The sequence below is a fragment of the Aethalodelphis obliquidens genome, unplaced genomic scaffold, assembly GCF_003676395.1.
Source record: "Aethalodelphis obliquidens isolate GAN/ISIS:26980383/991018 unplaced genomic scaffold, ASM367639v1 scaffold2, whole genome shotgun sequence".
NCBI lineage: Eukaryota > Metazoa > Chordata > Mammalia > Artiodactyla > Delphinidae > Aethalodelphis > Aethalodelphis obliquidens.
The window spans coordinates 24,784,535-24,805,406 of NW_020837946.1; the positions used below are offsets into that span (position 1 = coordinate 24,784,535).

General features: G+C 35.2%; 1 protein-coding gene across 4 annotated transcripts in view; it reads left to right on the plus strand.

Moving 5' to 3' along the window:
- The window catches only part of ERBB4 (erb-b2 receptor tyrosine kinase 4), a 1,127,099-nt gene that overhangs the window by 605,201 nt on the left and 501,026 nt on the right, over window positions 1-20,872 (plus strand). For all 4 annotated transcript variants that reach the window (XM_027122307.1, XM_027122329.1, XM_027122298.1 and 1 more), the window contains exon 3: window positions 10,101-10,287. In XM_027122307.1, coding sequence (XP_026978108.1) covers window positions 10,101-10,287 — 187 coding nt within the window. The remainder of the gene's footprint in view (window positions 1-10,100; window positions 10,288-20,872) is intronic.

Below are 20,872 nucleotides of genomic sequence, written 5' to 3' on the forward strand. Positions count from 1 at the left end.
CATTTGTTATTTGTAGACTTTTTGATTAGAGTCATTCTGATGGTGTGAGATGATATCTCACTGTTATTTTGATTTGCATTTCTCTGATGATTAGCAATGTTGAATATATTTTCATGTGCCTATTGGCCATTTATATCTCTTTGGAAAAATATCTGTTCAGATCTTCTACCATATTGTTTTATTTTAATCGAGCTGTTTGTTTTTTAGATATTGAGTTGTATGAGCTGATTAAATATTTTGGATATTAACTTCTTATCGATCATACCATTTGCAAAATTTTCTCCCATTCAACCTACGTTGTCTTTTTGTTTTGTTTATGGTGTCCTTTTATTTGCAAAAGATGTTCAGTTTAATTAGGTCCCATTTGTTTATTTTTGCTTTGGTTTACGTTGCCTTAAGAGACAGACCCAAAAAATTATTGCTATTATTTATGTCAGAGATTTATATTCTGCCTATGATTTCTTCTAGGAGTTTTATGGTTTCCGGTCTTATATTTAGGTCTTTAATCCATTTTGAGTTCGTTTTTGTATATGGTGTAAGAAAATTTTCTAATTTCATTATTTTACATGTAGTTCAGTTTTACAACCACCACTTATTGAAGAGACTGTCTTTTTTCCATTTTATATTCTTGCCTCCTTTGTCATAAATTAATTGACCATAGATGTATGGGTTTATTTCTGGGCTCTCTAGTCTGTACCATTGATCTATATGTCTGTTTTTGTGCCAGAACAATATTGTTTTAATGACTGTAGATTTGTAGTATAGTCTGAAGTCAGGGACCATGATACCTTCAGCTTTGTTCTTTTTTTTTTTTTTAATTTATTTTATTTATTTATTTATTTATTTTTTGCGGTACACGGGCCTCTCACTGTTGTGGCCTCTCCCGTTGCGGAGCACAGGCTCCGGACGCGCAGGCTCAGCGGCCATGGCTCACGGGCCCAGCTGCTCCGCGGCATGTGGGATCTTCCCGGACCAGGGCATGAACCCGCGTCCCCTGCATCGGCAGGTGGACTCTCAACCACTGTGCCACCAGGGAAGCCCAAGCCTTTTATCATTTTGTAATTCCCTTCTTCGTCTCTTGTTACAGTCTTTGTTTTAAGTTGTATTTTGTCTAATATAAATATTGTTATTCTAGCTTTATTTCTGTTTTCCTTTGCATGGAATATCTTTTTTCCATCCTTTCACTTTTAGTCTGTGTGTATGTATATTTAGATCTGAAGTGAATTTTGTATAGGCAGCACATATATGGGTACTGTTTTATTTGTTGGGGGGGGTTGTTTGTTAGTTTTGTTCTTTTCTTCAGTCAGCCACCTATGTCTTTTGATTGGGGCATTTAGTCTGTTTGTACTTAACATAATTATTGATAAGTATACTTCTTGCCATTTTGTTAATTGTTTTCTGATTGTTTTAATAGTTCTTCTCTGTTCTGTTCTTCTTCTCTTGTCCTATTCCTTTGTGATTTGTGGACTCTCGTTAGTGCTGTATTTGCATTTCTTTTAATTTATTTTTTGTGTATGTGTTGTAGGATTTTGGTTTTAGTTTGCCATGGTGTGTGTGTGCAATCCCTTCAAGAGTAGAGTCTCAGTTTCCCACATTCCTCCTGCTCTTTCAGATATAAGCTCTGCTGGGTTTTAAAGCCAGATGTTATGGTGTCTTCCCAGTGCAGGCTCCACAGCCTGGGGAGCCTTATGGGCTCAGCCTCCTTGCTCCTCAGGGGGACCTTCGTGGTTGTGATATCCCACTACTTGTGTGTGGCCACACCAACAGTGAGAGTTCTAATCAGACCGCATCTCTGCCCCTCATACCCATCTCAGTGTGTCCTTTTCTTTGTATCTTTAGTTGTAGAAAACCTGTTCTGCTAGCCTTCAGGTATTTTTGAGAGATAATTTTTGTGTATATATTTGTAGCTTTGGTGTGTCCATGGAAGGAGGTGAACTCAGGATTTTCCTACTTCACCATCTTGATCCAGAAACACTAAATCTTAATACTATATTTTAGATAATTATAAAAGAATATTAAAATGCCAATTTGGAATTGAGGTTTAAAAATATAATCCAACCTGTATAAACACATGGGAAAAATATTTTTAAATTAGAGATGATGGAAATTTTAACAGTACAGATTTTCTTTTTGAAATATAGACACTTAAAATTGAGATTTGTGTGTGATTATGTAAATGGATTTACAAAAGCTCCCAATTTAATTTGTACAATCTAATTCTAGTGTAAAATGTCTATGATATGGCAGTATAGCCGAGATAAGGTCAGGAGATGAAGGACCAATTGGGAATGTAGATCTGAAGGGGGATTATTAAGAACCCTCTGGCCAGCTAAGAAAGATATAGAGGACAAAGAAAAAAGATGATTACTTTGAGAGAGGTGAGATAAGTAGTTCTCTTTTCAATGGAACTATGGTATTCACTGCAAGGAAGTCATGAGTTGAAAGCTGGCTAGGTGGCCAGTGATGAATGAATAGCCTGTAGATTTCTTAGAGAGTAGGGTTGGTAGCAGTATTAGCACATAAGAGACTGGCTGGTAATAGCTGAGAGATTGCAGTTTTGCTGGGAAGAACTGGATTAGATTCTCTGTCCCTTGAGTGTTGTTTCATGCTGTGTAAAATGATGAATTTAAATCTACCACAGTCAGGTACCTGACATTTTGCGTTACTCTATTTTCCCAAATCTAATTAGATCAGACTTTGAGCTCCTGCTTGCCAGTGTGGTCTAATCATTGGATTTTTAAGGAAAGTGGGAAAACTGAAAGCAAGATTCTAAAGCCAAATACTCTATAATGTTTGGAGGTTTCACATGTGAGTTAGATATTTGACAGTCAATTTCTATCTCTATGCAACTGGAATATGTAATGGTTGCTATATGCTTACTAATTTTTTTGTGGTAACTTTCTTAATATCTTATCATAGTTAAGAATATTCTCTGCTTTAGAAATTCCCAGGTTTGCTGTAAGGGCAGAGACAGAAATTAATTGCCTAGGGAAACTTAATGGAAAGCCCTACTGTCAGAGAGGCTACAATTTGCTACTACATTTGTCACCGTCAGAGAACACATAAATTCTGCAGTCATTACAAGCAGAGGGGGTTTTTCTCCCAATCCCCCATTCCCATAGTTCTCTGCTCCCCACTATTCTCTGTGATACTACAGATTTATTTAATTCAAGTCTACTGATCATAAGTAATCACTATTATATTTGTGTACATCTTGACTAATGGAATATGTTAGTATTACTTGTGGATAATACCTAATTGGGTATGAGTGCATAAGGCACTGGAGTAGAAGATAGGAATTCAGAACTATTTTGACTTGCTACAGAGAGTCTTGACAAAAGTGAATAGGTATATTTTCAAAGGTGCCTATACTAAAGAAAAATAACAAGGAATTGATGTATAATTTGAGTAGGAAAAAATCTAGAAAACAGTGTTTTACACATTTAGCCAAGAATGTATTGTTGATTTTAATATGTGTAAAATTTTCCCTAAACACTGATTAAATATTCAGAAATTGTGAGGTACTGCAATCAGTTGAATCTTAAGGTACATGAAGGAACATTTAAGGAACTATTCGCTATTCCCACTAAGTACAAAATTAGAGAAAATCAACTGTAATTAAAGAATAAGAGAATTGTATCAAATACAAAAAAAATGAACAGTGGTTATAAGAGTTGTGAAATGCAATAGAGATTTAGAAATAATAAAGACTGATTTTTCTGGGATGATCTGAAGGTAAATGGAAAGCCCAGTGCAGCAGTACAATCTCTTCAATCTTTGGTTGAATGACACCCACTGAAAATACTGGGAAGTTTATAACTGCAGATTTAACATTTTTTTCTTAAAATATTATGTGGGAAAAATGGTTATGAATTTCTGTCCTTCAGAACAAACCATGCATTTTTTTTTCTAAGTTTATTGCTAATATGGTATGAGAAGTTGGTCAGATTTCTTTCATTTTTCCATTTCTTTTGATTTCCATCATCAAATGCCATGGACAACAAATTGTCCCTTGGATTAGAAGAGTTTTGAAGCATTTAAAAGTTTAATGATCGTCAATGGTATTCACTCCTTGAACAAAGTAGCTGTGGAAGCCTACATTGACAATGGAAATCAATCAGTCTTAGTCAGCAGCAGCTTGCACCACAAAGAGAAATATGTCTGTAGGTGGATATTCAGTTTTCATTTGACAAAACAGGCAGTTTCCTGGGACTAACTATACTGAACCAGAACCAGAGCCAGGGTTTTCTCTTTTCTGGTGCATTCTGATGATTTCTACTTACCACTGTGGTCCTTGGACACAAGTCATGATTGTGTTGTTCAAAGAATTTTTTTTTTATTATCAGAACGTTCATAAAATCATTTTCAATGGAAAACAACATCTAAGAAGAATGTAAGCATTGCATTCTCCTTTTTAATTCAACAGTCATTATTGAATCTCTTTTCAGTGCCAGGGTCTGTACTAAGGGCTATAACATACACAGAAACAATATAAGGAACCAATTCGATAATTTAGGAATAAATTGCAAGTTGAAGAGGCAAAATATAAACATACTGAAGGTCACACAACAAAGAGGTTAAAAGCAATGGTTCTTATAAATATTTTTGTCTTCAACTCCGATTGTCCACAGGTAGTTTGTCTCCCTTGGCTATTAACAGAGATAACAGTGTTTGTAATAGCTAGCAGTTGCTGAACTCTTACAGACATTTGTCTTATATCTTCTAATCCTTATAACACCTTTATAAGAGAGGTATTGCTATTTATTTTTTAAAGATGAAGAAACTGAGGCTCAGAGAAGATAAACATTTTGATCAACACCACAAAGTTAGAAAGCATAGCCTGGCTTTGCCTAGTAGTTGAGCCCACATTTCTTACCATTATACTTTCCACAGATAAGTCCATATGCTTAAAACATGTTTTTATTTTTATAAAAAATTTTGAGACATTTAAAATTCTTGTGCTGCTCACATTCTTTCTAATGGCTGAAAAGAAAGGAACAATGGATAACTAACATGATTATGTGACCTAATCAGACATTGTAAGCTTAATTGACCATTAGGTATCTCTTGACTTTTTACCCAGATTTCTTAGTGACCTGCCGATATTAACCCATAAGCATGTTACTGACCCTTTTTCATTATTAAGAAATCCTGCCATTACTAAGTTGCTTCCTGTAATTTTATTTGCAATCAGTATGCCTGGTAGCTCATGTTATCTGCAGTGGAGTTTCCCATTGAGATGTTTCAAGATATTTGTTCCCAGAAAGGTTTTAAGAGTACCTACAAGAATGTGGCTCTGAATTCCGGAAAACAGAAAACTTAGGAGGACAAAACAAGGCATATTTGTGGCTTTTAAATATAAGAATTTTATATTCATCTCCCATAGTTCTTTAAAAATTCTTTGATTCCATGAGCCCCTCCAGATATAAATCTTGGGTTGAGGGATTTGCTATAATCTTTTTCCTCTTAATATTTACATTATTTGCTGTGTAGGAGTTAGTGGTATGTGGGATGAGTGAATAGGATCTTCACCATCATTATTAGCAAATAATTCATCATGAATGAATTACATATCACCTACTCATGGGCGGCTTTGTTCAAAATGGTTTGAACATATGCTTTCTCAGCATTAACACATCATGATGCCCAGAGTTCCCACTGCAAAAAGTTTATTTGTTAAGGTAATGGTTAAGTTACATGCATTATTTTGCAAGACCAGAGGGTAATAAATAAGCAGAATGGGTAATGAAAGAGACTCATTTTAGACACAAGAATCTCAATTAAAGCAGTAAATCCCTCCAGTCCCAGAATCTGGACAAGGGAGTAGCTGTTGCTATTAACCTGACCTTTTATGAAGATAACAAAAATGTTTCTAAGAATACTTTAATGCACACTCTGGAATGAGGAGTACATACATTTTACAATGCAATTAATTCAAATATTTATACATTAAATACTATGTGAAAACAAAGATGCTCTTAGTTATATTTTACTTTCTCATGTAGCTAAAGGCACTTGGTGCATCCTCTTCTATGATTAGTTGATTTTTCTCTATATTTTCATCATTGTTTTTGGCTTATATCCATAACACTTTTTATACTAAAGGCTTTATTATTTGTGGGTTATTTGTAGCCTCTGCTAATGTGTGGTCCAAAAGCCATGCCAAATGGTGCATCTGTATCAATTAATAGCTAAAAAGAATTTATCCCTCTAATAAACACTGCAGAATTGCCTACTGACATTGTGTCTTTGCTCATAAACCTCTTCATTTTCCTGAGTGTGCTTCACCTGTGTTTTCTCTGATAATCCCATCAATGTGACCTTCTATCCTAAGATAAGCCAATAGATTTTTACAGTTTTTGTTAAAAAGATCCACTTCTTAGGTGAAGTTAGAGCTAATGGTGAGTTTGTTAGGAAGAATGATGGATATTATAATATGTTTTAGACAAAGGATTGATAATATATCCTCTGCCCCAACATTTATTATAGTGCTATTATTGTAACCTAGAGCAGCTGATAATAATTATATATAAGCCAAAAAAATAAATTATTTTTATAATGAATGAAATAATTTTACTTTTTAGACCAAATGATGTTAGAAATTGTTTATGATCTCTCTTTTAAGAACTCAAAGGGATAACAGCACAATCATTGGAACAGTGGTTGAAGGAGAACTTGTAGGGCTCTAGGGCTCCACTATTCCAGGCAAGTGTGATTTTAAAACAAATTGTAGCATGCAAACAATGCATGCCACTGCTGATCTTTAACCCCTCTTCCCATTACCCAGAGCATTCATCTCTTCAATCCAAAATGCTCAGTGTCTCAGGAATTCCTGTTGTGACATAGAGTTCCCAATTTGATGCCAGACATGAGTAGTTTCATGTGTCCCTTGTCTCTTTGTTGCCACCTTTGCTCTATTAGCATTCTACTCATCACGATGATGAGTGGTAGCATGTTTATCCTTAAGAATTGTGAACCTGGGGCCTTCCCTGGTGGCGCAGCAGTTAAGAATCTGCCTGCCAATGCAGGGGACATGGGTTCGAGCCCCGGTCCGGGAAGATCCCACATGCCGCGGAGCAACTAAGCCCGTGCACCACAACTACTGAGCCTGCGCCCTAGAGCCCGTGAGCCAAAACTACTGAAGCCTGCATGCCTAGAGCCCATGCTCCACAACAAGAGAAGCCACCGCAATGAGAAGCCTGCACACCGCAGCGAAGAGTAGGCCCCGCTCGCTGCAACTAGAGAAAGCCCACGTGCAGTCAAAAATATAAATAAATAAATTAATTAAAAAAAAAAAAGAATTGTGGACCTGGGACAATATACATGGAGGCCTACGTACTGTGGGGCTTATTGTTTATTATAAATCAAGCAAATGTTATTCAATAAAATAAGTTCTATCCTCCCATTTTGATGGATATATCTTTATAACAACCTGGAAAGCCAAGTGAAATGTTAGAATTTTTGGACTCCTCAGGAATATGGTGGCATAGAGAGAGATGGCCTCCAGCTTCCAGCCCCTCCTTCACCTAGTTCTATCCAGTTTTGTGAGAGGTCTTGCACACAAGTGAATGGACACTCTAGTCCACACATCCAGGATCCATACACTCTCCCCTTAAACATCTGGACCACCCATCTTTCTTAACTGTATGCAAATTGGTGGCGCAGTCTGTGGTCTGGGGAACAGAACAGAACTGGGAAAGATGATATTACAGGCCCTGTACTCGGGTGTGGGGGGTGGCTTTTGAGGAATGGAATTCTGGGTTCACAGGGGTTTGGAGCATGATCTGTCTAGAAGAGGGCATTGCAGGCTGCGGGTGGGTACTCCTCTGGACTCCGTAGACTACCTAGTGGTGAAGGTATGGCCAGAGAAGAGCCAGAGTGTTCAGCAAACATTTGTTGGTTTCTTACTAAGTACTAGCACTGTTCTGGTCCCCTGGGAAACATGAGTGAACAAATTAAAATGTTTGCCCTTATAGTGCTTATATTCTGGGAAATAGAGAAAAAGACTATAAATACTAAATGTAGTAAATATATAAACTATATATTATGTTAGCGTGTGAGAAGTACTATAGAAACAATAAAAATTAGAGCAAGGAAAGATGGGAGGGTTGCCATGTTAAATAGATCAGTCAGGCTTGGTCTCAACTGAGAAGGTAGATTTGAGCAAAAACTTGAAGGTAGTGAGGAAATCAGCCAAGAAGATAATAAGAGGGAGAGACGCTCAGGCCCTTAAAAGTACAGTGAGCACCTCGAGGTAGGACCATTCTCAGCATGTTGAAAGAACAACAAAGAGACCAGCAAATCTGGAAAAAGCGAGCAAGGTGTAGAGTTAAAAAGAGAAGTCAGAAAAAGAATGATGACCAGATCATACAGTGTAGCACCATCCAGGAGAAATACAATGAGAGCCATAAAAATGTAATTTAAAATTTTCATGTGGCCACAAAAAAAGGTACAAAGAAACAGGTAAAAATCAACCTTAATAATGCATCTAGTAAAAATCAGTTTATCTAAAATGTTTTCATTTCAACATGCAATCTTTGAAATCCAGAGTGTATTTTACACTGACAACACATCTCAGTTCGTACGAGCTACATTTCAGTTGTTCAGTAGCCACGTATGATTAGTGGTTGCTCTACTGGACAACACAGATATAGGTTTTGACTCATCCTTGAAAGAACTTTGACTGTTACCCTGAGTGATTTGGGAGGCATTTCAGTTTTAAGAATTGAAGTGTCATGATTTGATCTATGTTTTAAAAACATCAGGGCTAGCCTTAACTGAGAATACACCAAAAGGGATCAAGCGTAGAAACAGGGAGACCCGTTACAGTAATCTTGATGAAGAATGACGGTGGCTCAGAGGATACCAGTGGATGCCCTAAGTGGTTGAATTGCTAATCCTTTTAAAGATAGAACAAATAGGATGAATTGCATTTGGTGTGGGAAAGGGAAGTCAAGAATGATCCCAAGACTTTGGCCTGAATAACAGGAAGGATGGATTGACATCAACTAAGATGACCAAGACTGTTGGGAGGATGGGGAAAGAAGATAGATGTTCAGTCTTGGGATGGTGTATCTGAGAAGCCTATGAGGCATCCAAGTGAAGATGCAGAGTAGGCTTGGTTATGAGTCTGGAGTTTAGGAGAGAGTTTGGATGTAAAAGTTTGGAGATCATCAACCTTAAAATTGGGTAAGACAAGGGGGGAAGAGTAGATAGAAGAGAGGACCAAGGACTGAGCATTGGGACATCTGAAATTAAGAGATCTAAAATAGCATGAAATTGACATTAAATAATATCAAATATCTGAGCACTTTTGAATTATGTTTAATTAAAAAAATAAGATATATCCACTACTGTCATTATTTGCATTTTACTAAAATCTATAGCTTTAGATGAAGCCTAAAGCCTTTTTTGTGATTTTTTTTGCTTTAAAATGTCTCACAAACCTTTAAGTAATTAACTTATATTATAGACAACTACATTTAAACAATAAACAGTCAAAATAAAAATTGTGGTTGTAATCAAATTAGAAACCATAATCAGTATCTAATGCATATTTATATATATAAATATATGCATATATTCGCCAGAGATGTATAAGGCAATTGTTCTTTGATAACTATAGATTTAAACACTAATATAGCAGCTTGAAATCTGTCCCACAGTCTACAGTCTACAAACTAATGCATCTTTGTTTTATTTGTGATAAGCTTACCAATTTGTTTTTTTTAAATATAAAGTTTGATTGATGGTTATGTGTTCTTACCTCATTTTAGTCTGTCGGAGAATGAGATCTTTATTCCTTTCATTATATTCAGATCTCAAATATGAGGAATGCTTCATACAATAAAATTCATTCTTTTTACTATAAACACATTCATGACTTTTAAAAAAATACAACTAATTCTTCAAATGAGATTCTAACCCTTGTGATCTTGTGTGTCAAGGCAATTATTTATAGTATAATATGGAAATTAGTGTATTCAATTAAAAACTGAAAATTGGAATTAAATAACTCATTTTTATCTAAATGACTACATAAACATACTGACAAACAGTTTTTCATTATTTAACACAGGCAATTGTTTGTGTCTTTTCAGTCTATAAGAGAAGTCACAGGCTACGTGTTGGTGGCTCTTAATCAGTTTCGCTATCTGCCTCTGGAGAATTTACGCATTATTCGTGGGACAAAACTTTATGAAGATCGATATGCCTTGGCAATATTTTTAAACTACAGAAAAGATGGAAACTTTGGACTTCAAGAACTTGGATTGAAGAACTTGACTGGTAAGGAAAATATATAAAATAACAAATGTACTCTTATTATCAATATAATAGACACACACATATGGGTGTATGGTTTCTCCAGTGTATATTACATTGAGGAACATTATAAAGCATTGAAGTATATACTGTTTATTCATTTTATGAGAAATGATGCCCTGCGTTTCCCTTGTTTTATGTACAGATATTGTAAATGCAGTCTGACTATATCTCAGCTGAACAGAAGTACGCTCGAAGGAAATGCTCAGTGACTGAAAACTGAGATATGAAGCAGGTTTAAGAAAGCTATGTTTGGTGGTCTTAGGTGAACAGTGGACCATATCATCAAATCTCTGCAATAATACCCTAACTTTCACTTTCGTTACAGCTCAGTAAATACACAAACCATTATATCTAGTTCCACTAATCTAGCTTTTTGTATAATCCCTTATTTTTGAAAAACATATCTAATGTATTGATCCAGTTTTGATTTTTTTTATTGAGTAACTCACTAAATGCCATTAGTAATTCGTTCTCATAATGCTTTAATAACATCAGTGATTTTTTCCCCCTAAGGTTGGAAATAGGTAATTGCTAACAACTTAAATTATCATCTTGCTACAAAAAAACACTTTGAGGGAATTTGTTTTGTAAGCTGGTCCTTGCAATCCCACTGATATCTTTTCAATTCATATAGTTCAGAGTTTTGGTACAGGGATTCTAATTGTGAATTTTGCCATATGTGCCTGTAACCAAAATGCACGAATTAGTAATTATATCACAGTGAGAGAAAGGAGTTTGAATTATTAATTTAATGTAAATTAATATGATCTATATATTTTGCATCAAAATATCTATTGACTTTGTGTGTGTTTGAGTCCACACAGTGTTGTTGTTTCTTGATATTGGAATCTGAAATATTTTAGAAGTATTCCCTTAAAATATTAAGAAACAGATAAGATTAATATTGTCAGGTTATTAAAATTATATGCTTCTTTTATTTACAGTGGACATAAAATATATAATTTTAAGTTAGAAGTAGCTTCATAGTTATCCAGACATGAGCTAAAATTGGTATATTTTGGATGAAGAAAGGAGTGTTGATTATGTTATTTATTTTGAACATGATTGCTATAGAATTGATGACATAATGGTAAATGCAAATTGCTCAGAATTTATAGATTCCTTCATCAACATTTTTACCTTTTTTTCTTTCAAAGATAGTCTTCTTATTGAAGGGCAGGATATTTGACTAAATTGCTACTTGCATGGAAATAATGATAGGAGGAAGATTTTTGGAAATGGAACAGATAGAGAAAAATTGAATGATTGAAATTAGGAATCTAAAAATAACATGATCTAGTTAAAACTTGCCTAGGAAGCATTGTGTTTTCTTCATGATTTTTCTCTGATTATATTAAAGGAAAATTGAATAAATTTATCTTCAAATTTTTATGATACTTAAATTATGTTATTCCAAAATATGTGCTATTTGAAGAATCTTTCCACACATAAAAGTAGTCTTTAAAGAGTTCTTATTTATTTCCACATTAACATCAATACTATTAAAAATTTAAAAAGGAGTTATTTTGTCAAACTATGCCACATTTAAACATACCTTGTCTATTGAGTGAGCTTACACCACATCTTACTTATGATTGTGACAGTTGTTTGACTTGTTTCAATCAAAATATAACACTATTATTTAAAAAATATTACTATTCCCTAAGCTGCCAAGAAGGCTTATATTTTCCTGTGCAGCAGTAGAGATGGGTAATTAATAAATGAATAAAAGAATGATTTGAGTATTTAGAAAAAAATATGTATTTGTTCAAGAGTTATTATTAATTCATTTTTTGAATATGAGTTAATGAAAAGTACAGTAAAATAACCGGTGGAAAATTTAGACAATTTGGGAAATTTCCAGATATTTTAATATATTTGTTACATAGTTGACAATTACATGCCAACATTATTCCTAGAGATAATCTAGAATCATTGTTCGTATTTTAGGTAATAAGATCAGGAGTGTAACTCCAATTTTGAAAATCAGAAGTTATACAGTAAGCACGACTGTGTTTGTGTGTAAGAATGTACGAGGAAGGACAGGAGACATATAACTGTTCAGCTCTTCATCAAAGAGGAACTGAAGATAAAGTTTGCTCTACAGTAATATCTTACAGAGTTCAGTGTTCTAGGTAACCTGATTAAAGTAGCAAGCAAGCATTGGAGTTCACTTTAGTTGAGATTGTTTTCGTGTTTTGAAAAGATTTTTGTTTTATTTTGTTTGTTGATGGGCTATCCAAAGAAAATTGGTAAACTTTTTTTCCTTTTTTAATTTAATGTTATTGAAATATTAAGAGTAGGGCTACCAGGGCTGGCCTTAAGTTTAGACTTACCTTGTGGAATATGAGGGGAAATAGAAAACCTGCTGAGTAGTCACATGTCTCACTACCTAACTACAGTAGTGAAGTAAATTTTTAACTCAGTTCTTTCTTTCTTTCTTTATGTTTGGCTGTGTTTGGGTCTTGTTTCTGTGCGAGGGCTTTCTCTAGTTGCGGCAAGCGGGGCAGCTCTTCATCGAGGTGTGCTGGCTTCTCACTATCGCGGCCTCTCTTGTTGCGGAGCACAAGCTCCAGACGCACAGGCTCAGTAGTTGTGGCTCACGGGCCTAGTTGCTCTGCAGCATGTGGGATCTTCCCAGACCAGGGCTCGAACCCGTGTCCCCTGCATTGGCAGGCAGTTTCTCAACCACTTTGCCACCAGGGAAGCCCTTTAACTCAGTTCTTAAGGGGCCAGCAACATCAGCATCACCTGGGAACTTGTTCTAGATATGCAGATTCTTGGGCTTCACCTGAGCACTAATGGATGAGAAATTCTGGGGATGCGACCCACCAAATTTAAGGATCCCTCCAATGATTCTGATGACTATTAAAGTTTGAGAAACAATGTTCTAATTAATTAAAGATACCAAGAAATGGTAGCAAAATATCTAGTTAATCTCTTCACACTTACTCGATCCAAATAATTTTCATTCATTTATTATCTCCTGGAAGGAAGAGAAGGAATGGTACAGAGAACAGATAAGTTTTTGATTGAATGAAAAGAAATATACTCTCGACTGGTGTGAGAATGCAAACAATACACTAGCAGCCTGGATGGAAATGTGGGTATAAAAGAATTTGGAAATAAAAAAGATGCCAGGAATAAAATTTCTTCCATATTACCATTTTGTCTAACACCAACTTTACGTAATGGTAAACCATTACAAGGACAATAATAATTTATTGAGAACTTTCCTTTTAAGCAAAATTTTCCTTTTGAGCACTTTCAGCAAGATAAATAACAAATACTAGTGTTGTAAAAAATAATTTTGAGATTGAGATTTTAAAGCTTTTTGATGTATCCATATTATGTTTCTCCTGAAATCTTTTTTTGCTGTGTTGACTTTAGAGTAATATGCCTTTATAATAGTATGTATGCCTCCTGCAAACTCTATCTTTGTGTAAAAGGGATGTTCGGTTAACATGAAGACTGTCATATATAATGGTTAATGGTTGGTTACCACTTATACGTATATCAATTAACTTACCACTTTACCCATTCTAACTAACTTAACTTGATGCTCACCAAAAGCTATTCCTTGGACTATAAACATTACTACAGATCTCACTTAGATACTTTTATTTTGGATGTGCCCAAAGACAAGAAACATACTTAAATATATTTTCCAGAAAGACTTGTCTTACTGCTGCCACTCACATTTCCCTGGTTCATTATGGGTGAGGTGGGGCAGAGTGGAGAAGAGGCAGGTCCCTAGACTAAGGATATGCCACACAATCCAAAAGGGAATAAGGAACTTGTCATGGCAAGCTCTAGGTGCCCTGTTAACACTGGGTCATCCTTTTCTGGTCAAGAGAGAGAACATACTTCCATCAGTGTGTCTCTTCAGGCGTATAATCACCTCGAGGCCACTGGGAATGACACTGCTGCATCAGAGGACAGAGCTGGACAGAGTTCATTATTACTTCCTCTGTTAAGGTCACTTGCATGTGGCTGTTGTTCTTATTAATCATTCCCAGTGATGATGTTCTGATAATTTTTTTACCAGCTCCTTCTTAGCCAAATATTCCTCTTTGAAATTCAAGCCAACATTTAATATAATATACTTACAACCTTAAGTTGATGAGCTCCTACTTGTTTAGTCACCTTTCTGGCCAAAATATAAAGGTTATTTCATTATATGGGACATAAAAACCACTGTTATTTTTCCCTTTTATAATTTATAAAATTACCTCATCTGTTAGTAATGGTGGACAGTATTATACAATTTCATCAATATATTGTAGATATGAAGGAACCTTTGAGAAGTATCTGTGTACTTATATATATTCTAGTATACATGTCCTATTTATAATGATGATAAGCCAGGTACAAATATTTTTATTCATTATTTATTTATTTATTTATGGCTGTGTTGGGTCTTTGTTGCTGCGTGCGGGCTTTCTCTAGTTGCAGCGAGTGGAGGCTACTCTTCGTTGCAGTGCGTGGGTTTCTCATTGCAGTGGCTTCTCTTGTTGCGGAGCCAGGCTCTAGTCATGCGGGCTTCAGTAGTTGCTGCACGTGGGCTCAGTAGTTGTGGCGCACAGGCTTAGCTGCTCTGCGACATGTGGGATCTTCCCGGACCAGGGATCGAACCCATGTCCCCTGATGTTAGCAGGTGGATCTTAACCACTGCACCACCAGGGAAGTCCAGTACAAATTTAATACAGGAATTTGTTCATTTTTCTTAACAAATTTCACATTGAAGAATATTTGAATTTTCACCTTATGAATTATGAGAATATATCTTTTGAATGGGTGAAATTTAGGATGATACAAATACACAGTTTATATTTTCCAAGTGTTAACCAAATGTGCTGCATATTTTTAGACCTACAGATTCATATATTAATGCCTTTAGTATATTATGGCTATTCTAATTGTTTGGTTAACTGTGTCACCTCAGATTATTATTTGAGATGTGGACAAAAAAAAGTAACCAAAATATAAAATGCTTAAGTTATTTTGAGAGCCCACAATAATAAGGGTGTATTAAATTTACTGAATTCTGACAGACTCAAAGTAAAGTTAAATGCTTAGTCTAGGAGATACAACATCTGAACTGATGTAACACTTGAACAGTGTCACATCTGAGCATTACATCTGAATGTCTGCCTTCAAGTATGCAAAGGCTATTAAGTAAAATAGTTCACCAGAGTAATGCAGCACCTTTTAATGTTTAAATTTCTTAACCCCCTTTGGCATTATTTGTAATGGTCAAATAATCTAATTTTGAAATAGACAGGCCACCTGTAATTGACTCAGTGTATATCAAAGAACATGGATGTGGAATCAGAAAAATCTCTGTTTAAATGTCATATAATCACATAAGAGTCCACGTCTCACTGAGATTTAGATTCTTCATTGTTAAAACTGAGAGGAAAATTCCACCTCACAGTGTTAGTTATAGGCACTAACAAAATAAAGCAGGGAACTTGTCAACCACAGTACCTTTCACATAGAGGATGCTTAGGAAATCTTAGTTCTCTTATTGTTTTGTTTTTAGCTTTCCTTTGTGTCAATACACTGACAAAACAATTGTACCTGTTTCTGCATATTCAAATAGGTTCCTGTTGCTTCATTGGGGCTTTGACAAGTGATTTGTTTAGACAAAAAGATGCTCCAAATTTCAGCATTTCTTCTGATACCACTTAGAAATTACTTTAAGTATAAACTCTCTTCCTCGGTGGTGAGAAGCCTGAGGCTTTTCTCTGTCTACTTTCAGTATGATTGCTGCCTTCAGTACTTCACAGCTCTTCTCTAGTCTTTCAGTGTCTCACCCCAAGCACCTGTTGCCCTAGCCCTTCATTTCAAATTCCCATCATCATGTTTCACCCTTCATTGGCCCTGACATTTGTCTTGACCAAGACAAGAGACATATTCATTCTAAGTTCTTTTACTGACACTAGAGTCTCTAAGCATTCTTCAGCAGCTCTGTGAAAGGTCTTAGTAATGTATGAGTGGCTTCAACCAGCCTAGTTCAGGGATTGCTGTTAAATACGATGTTTGACAAAAGTACTACCAATATTTACATAAGAAGAAGCACTCAGCATATTGTGATATCTGTAGGAAAAAAAAAAAATGATTCCGAGAATACTCCTAGCTTAAAGTAAATTAGTTGGAAAATGATTTGATCAAAACTAACCTATAGTGAGAATGCTGTGAGTCGGATGAAATCAGCAAACAGTGGCGCATTCTTATGAAGGTGTCAATTTTTAGATCAGGTCCGCAATTTCTAAAATTGATACTCTAATCAGTATTTTTCAAAGAAGAATTGTTTGCTTGTCATATCAAACAGTGTATATTAACTAGAAAAGGAAAACGATAACAATATGTTTATGTGTATAAGTAAAACAGAAATATAGTTGAAAGAAAATGTTATAAATATGGGATCAGATATGGGATCAGATATGGGATCAGTGATTTCAGCTTTAGAGAACTGATGAGTGAATTTATGAAATTGAATGAAGGTAAAATGGGAATATCTCCTGCTATACGACTGATCAGAGGGGAGATTGTTATTGGAGAAATGAGACATGGGAAGAGGGATTTTCAAGGAACAGAACCATTTTTTCTCCACTAGTCATCATGTTTTCAATCACAAGTACTAAGAAAATCTACTCAGCCCATAAAAAGCACCCCCCTTGATTTATATCCCATTCAGTTTTCCTAAAAGGTCCCATTCTGTGAGCTACATTCTTTTTCATCGCTATAGAATCCTTAGGAAAAATTTTGGGGAAAACTAGCATTATGAGAGTCTCTCAGAAAAAGTTCCTGCTTGAGACTTTAAACCCCTGTCATTATTCTTTCTTGTCTCTAAGATACACCAAGATCTGTATATTCCCCTCCCTAAGAGAAAGCATATATATTCTAAGAAAATATGTCAGGTCAACAAATTCCCTTATTAAAGCTCATTTGTTGAGAAACCATGCTTGTTTGCTTATGACATTTAGAGATGGAGGAAAATCTTTGCTCCTCGGGGTCTTAAATGTAGTAAGAGAAATTGATTTGTTATCACCATAAGTCCATGATTTCACTCTGAGAAAAAAAGCAAAGATATCAGAATAGCTACCTCATCTTTACCCCAGGACATTAGCTTTGCCAGGCGTGCAGATACTCAACTGAATAGAGTTGGCAAATTCTCTGCATCACTCCCAGTCACCAAACAACATTGGGGCCAGAAGCATTGCTTCATGGCACATCAGAACTCGAGAAGCAGTGTAAGTGGTATTTGGGGATAGCCTGCAACTGTATTTGAGCGGGAATAAAGAACGTGTGGAGTCTTTGACAAGTTTAGTTAGAGGAGGCAGCCCCAAGCTTGGCAGACCCTAAAACTCTCAGCCAGAGATAAGAAATGAGGCTACATGTTGTTCTCTTCCCATGTTTACCAAAGGCATGATACTGATAATTTCCCATGTTGTCATGGAGTTTCAACTTCACAAAATGCTTTCAAGGTTCCTTTTCTTTGTTTCACACACAGCTGGAGAGTATCTTTATTGTAATTTTACATCTAGGAAATGAGGCTTAAAGTGTTGTGGCTAATAAGGGCACCTTATTCTAGAATCTAGACCTATTTTTCATCTCTTCATATTGTGCCATTGCTAAGAAATGTTTAGGACAATTTCTCTAGGTGAGGCCATAGTCAGTGAAATATTAAAATAGCTGTAAACATAAACAATCCAAACTTTAAACAGCAGACATGAAGGTTGTGTTTTAGAAAGAACTTCCTGATTTTAACTGTTGTATAATACTTTAATACATCATGAATGTATGTATGGGAAATGGTGGTAAGTTGACAGTAAAATACAAGCAAACACATAAAATGACAATACGATAAATACTGGATATGACTTTAAAGTATCAGACCTATTAACTAATTTCATAGCTACTGCCATTCTACTACAGCTTTTTTTTTTTTTTTTTGGGGGCGGGGGGCCCCTTGTTGTGGCGTCTCCCGTTGTGGAGCACAGGCTCCGGATGCGCAGGCTCCGTACGTGCAGGCTCAGCGGCCGTGGCTCACGGGCCCAGTTGCTCTACGGCATGTGGGATCTTCCCGGACCGGGGCACGAACCCGTGTCCCCTACATCGGCAGGCGGACTCTCAACCACTGCGCCACCAGGGAAGCCCCTCTACTACAGCTTTTTAAAACTCGAAGTTACTGAATTCAGCCATAACTCAAATGTTTATTAATAGACTCCGTTTTACTGGTAAAGTTAAGGATTCTTTTGGAAAATGATGTCAATTCAAATATTTGTTAGCTTTGTTTTCTTCCACTTTTATATTCAAGACATTGTACTGAGACATGAACTATTCCAAATTATCTCTACCTGTTTTCTCTCAGTAAATATTATATTTCTGACAAATATTTACCCACCAACTGCAATGTGAATGTATTTTCCCCAATTATTATATTATTATTTTTTACTCAAGCATCTCTGTGGAGTTAAGTGCCTTCATTTTAATCTGTTTTACCTTCTAAAGCAGCACTGTCCAATAGAACTTTCTGTGATGATAGAAACATTCAGTCTGTGCTCCATAATTGAGTAGCCATTAGCCAAATGTAACTACTGAGAACTTGAAAGGTGGCTAGTGCGATGAAGGAAATTAATTTTTAATTTTATCTAATGTAGTTTATTTAAATTTAAATAGCCAAATGTGGTTAGTGGCAGTCATATTAGATAGTGAAGCATTAAAGGACAGCATATTTTACTGAACCCAACGCAGGAGGCAATTAAATTTACAAGCCTGGAGAATCAGAGCACAGGCTCTGAATCCGGACCTCCTCCGTTGAAATCCTTTTTTGAGGCAAGTGATTCAATGTTTTAAGGCTTGATTTCCTCTTCAACTGAGTGTAATGAGAACACTTAGTTCATAAGACAGTTGTGAAAGTTGAATTATAAACTACATATAGCATTAAATGCAGTTCCTGAAATAGATGGCATTCATTATTACTTGAGAAGAAGAATGCTTTTGGTCCAAATAATAGAAACAGTCTATTTTTACAACCATTGAAAGCATGTTTGACTTATATAATCAAATTGTAAGTTATAAAAGGTGTCATTTGTGATTTAGGACCTAACCATATTATATTTGAGTAAGCTGGGTTCTGGATTTCGTGCTTTGCTTCTTAATATGCTTTAAACTGCTAATTATTATGACTTTAGATTTCTGTTTGTCAGAAATCTGACTTTTTATAAATGAGATTTTTATTCTCCCTTTCAGTTCCCACAGTGTAAGCATCTAGTTATAAGTAGGTCCCTATGTCTATTTCTTAAATAAGTTCATTGAAAAAGTTAAGGACTAGGAGATTTTAATGACTTTTACAGCTAAGAAACTATATTGAAAAGTCTGCTGAGAATTATTTCTGGCACAGACAATGCCCATATCTTTAGGATGTTCCAGTTTATGTTGAAAGTTTTTCTTTGTTACATAATATTTATTTAATAACAGATAACAAAAGAAACTCTTCTATGAAACATTTTATCAAATAGGTAACTACGATATTTCATCAAATTTAAGTCATCATTAATTTTGAAAAAATATTTTTGGCCATTGTTTGCACGCCACACTAAAAAAGAGAAAAAGTAAAATCCCAGCATAAATGTAAATGATTGTATGAAAAATCGAGATCTTAGCAATATTAAATATGAAAATTGTATGCATTTTAGAATTGATAAATTAATAATATATAAAGAAAATAGAGATACAACAAACCTCTTATTATTTTCTGTATCATAGCACAATAGCTGTTCTTGTAATGGTAAAACTACTGTGGAAGTATTTGAAACAAGTTGCAATAGAAATGGCCAATATTTCATAAATGATGAATGGTATTTTCCATTTATCTGTATCTATCAGAGAATAGGTAAAAGTGAATTTGCATGGCTTAACACCTTTTGATGTAATAAACATTACTAAACAGGAAATTTGAATTATTGTTTTTTTTGTTCCTGGATATAATTGGCTTATTGACTGTACTGGCAAAAGAGAAGGAAATAATTTCAAAGGTAAAAAAAAAAATCATTTATTCTAGGAATGTCCCTTAAACATTCCTCTCTTAGTAATGCATATCAGTTAGATTATTATAAGATATATGACAGAAAAGAAGATCTTTTCACTTGTATCTTTTTGACCAGTCTACTTGGAAGTTCAGTGCAATGCTTTTCTCTGTTATTCTACCTCTCATAGTATTTTACCCTTCTCCTACTCTTCATACTTTATGGCCCATTTTGTGAAATATATTTTATACTTTCTAACTATAATTCTATTGTAAGCTAAGTCAGATTGTTTTGGTTATTAAATCATAATAACCATAACAATTTTGAGGAATACCTGCAGGGAAAAGTGAAGAAAAATGATAATCCATAACCTTTTTCTTCCTTCTAAGACCATTCAATTCACACAATTTCATTTGCGCTGTGATGCAAATTAGAGGTTTGATTTTTGTGGTATCAGTAATGTGGAAAAAAGCTGATATCAGAAAGAGCATTTTTGATTTTTCAATCTG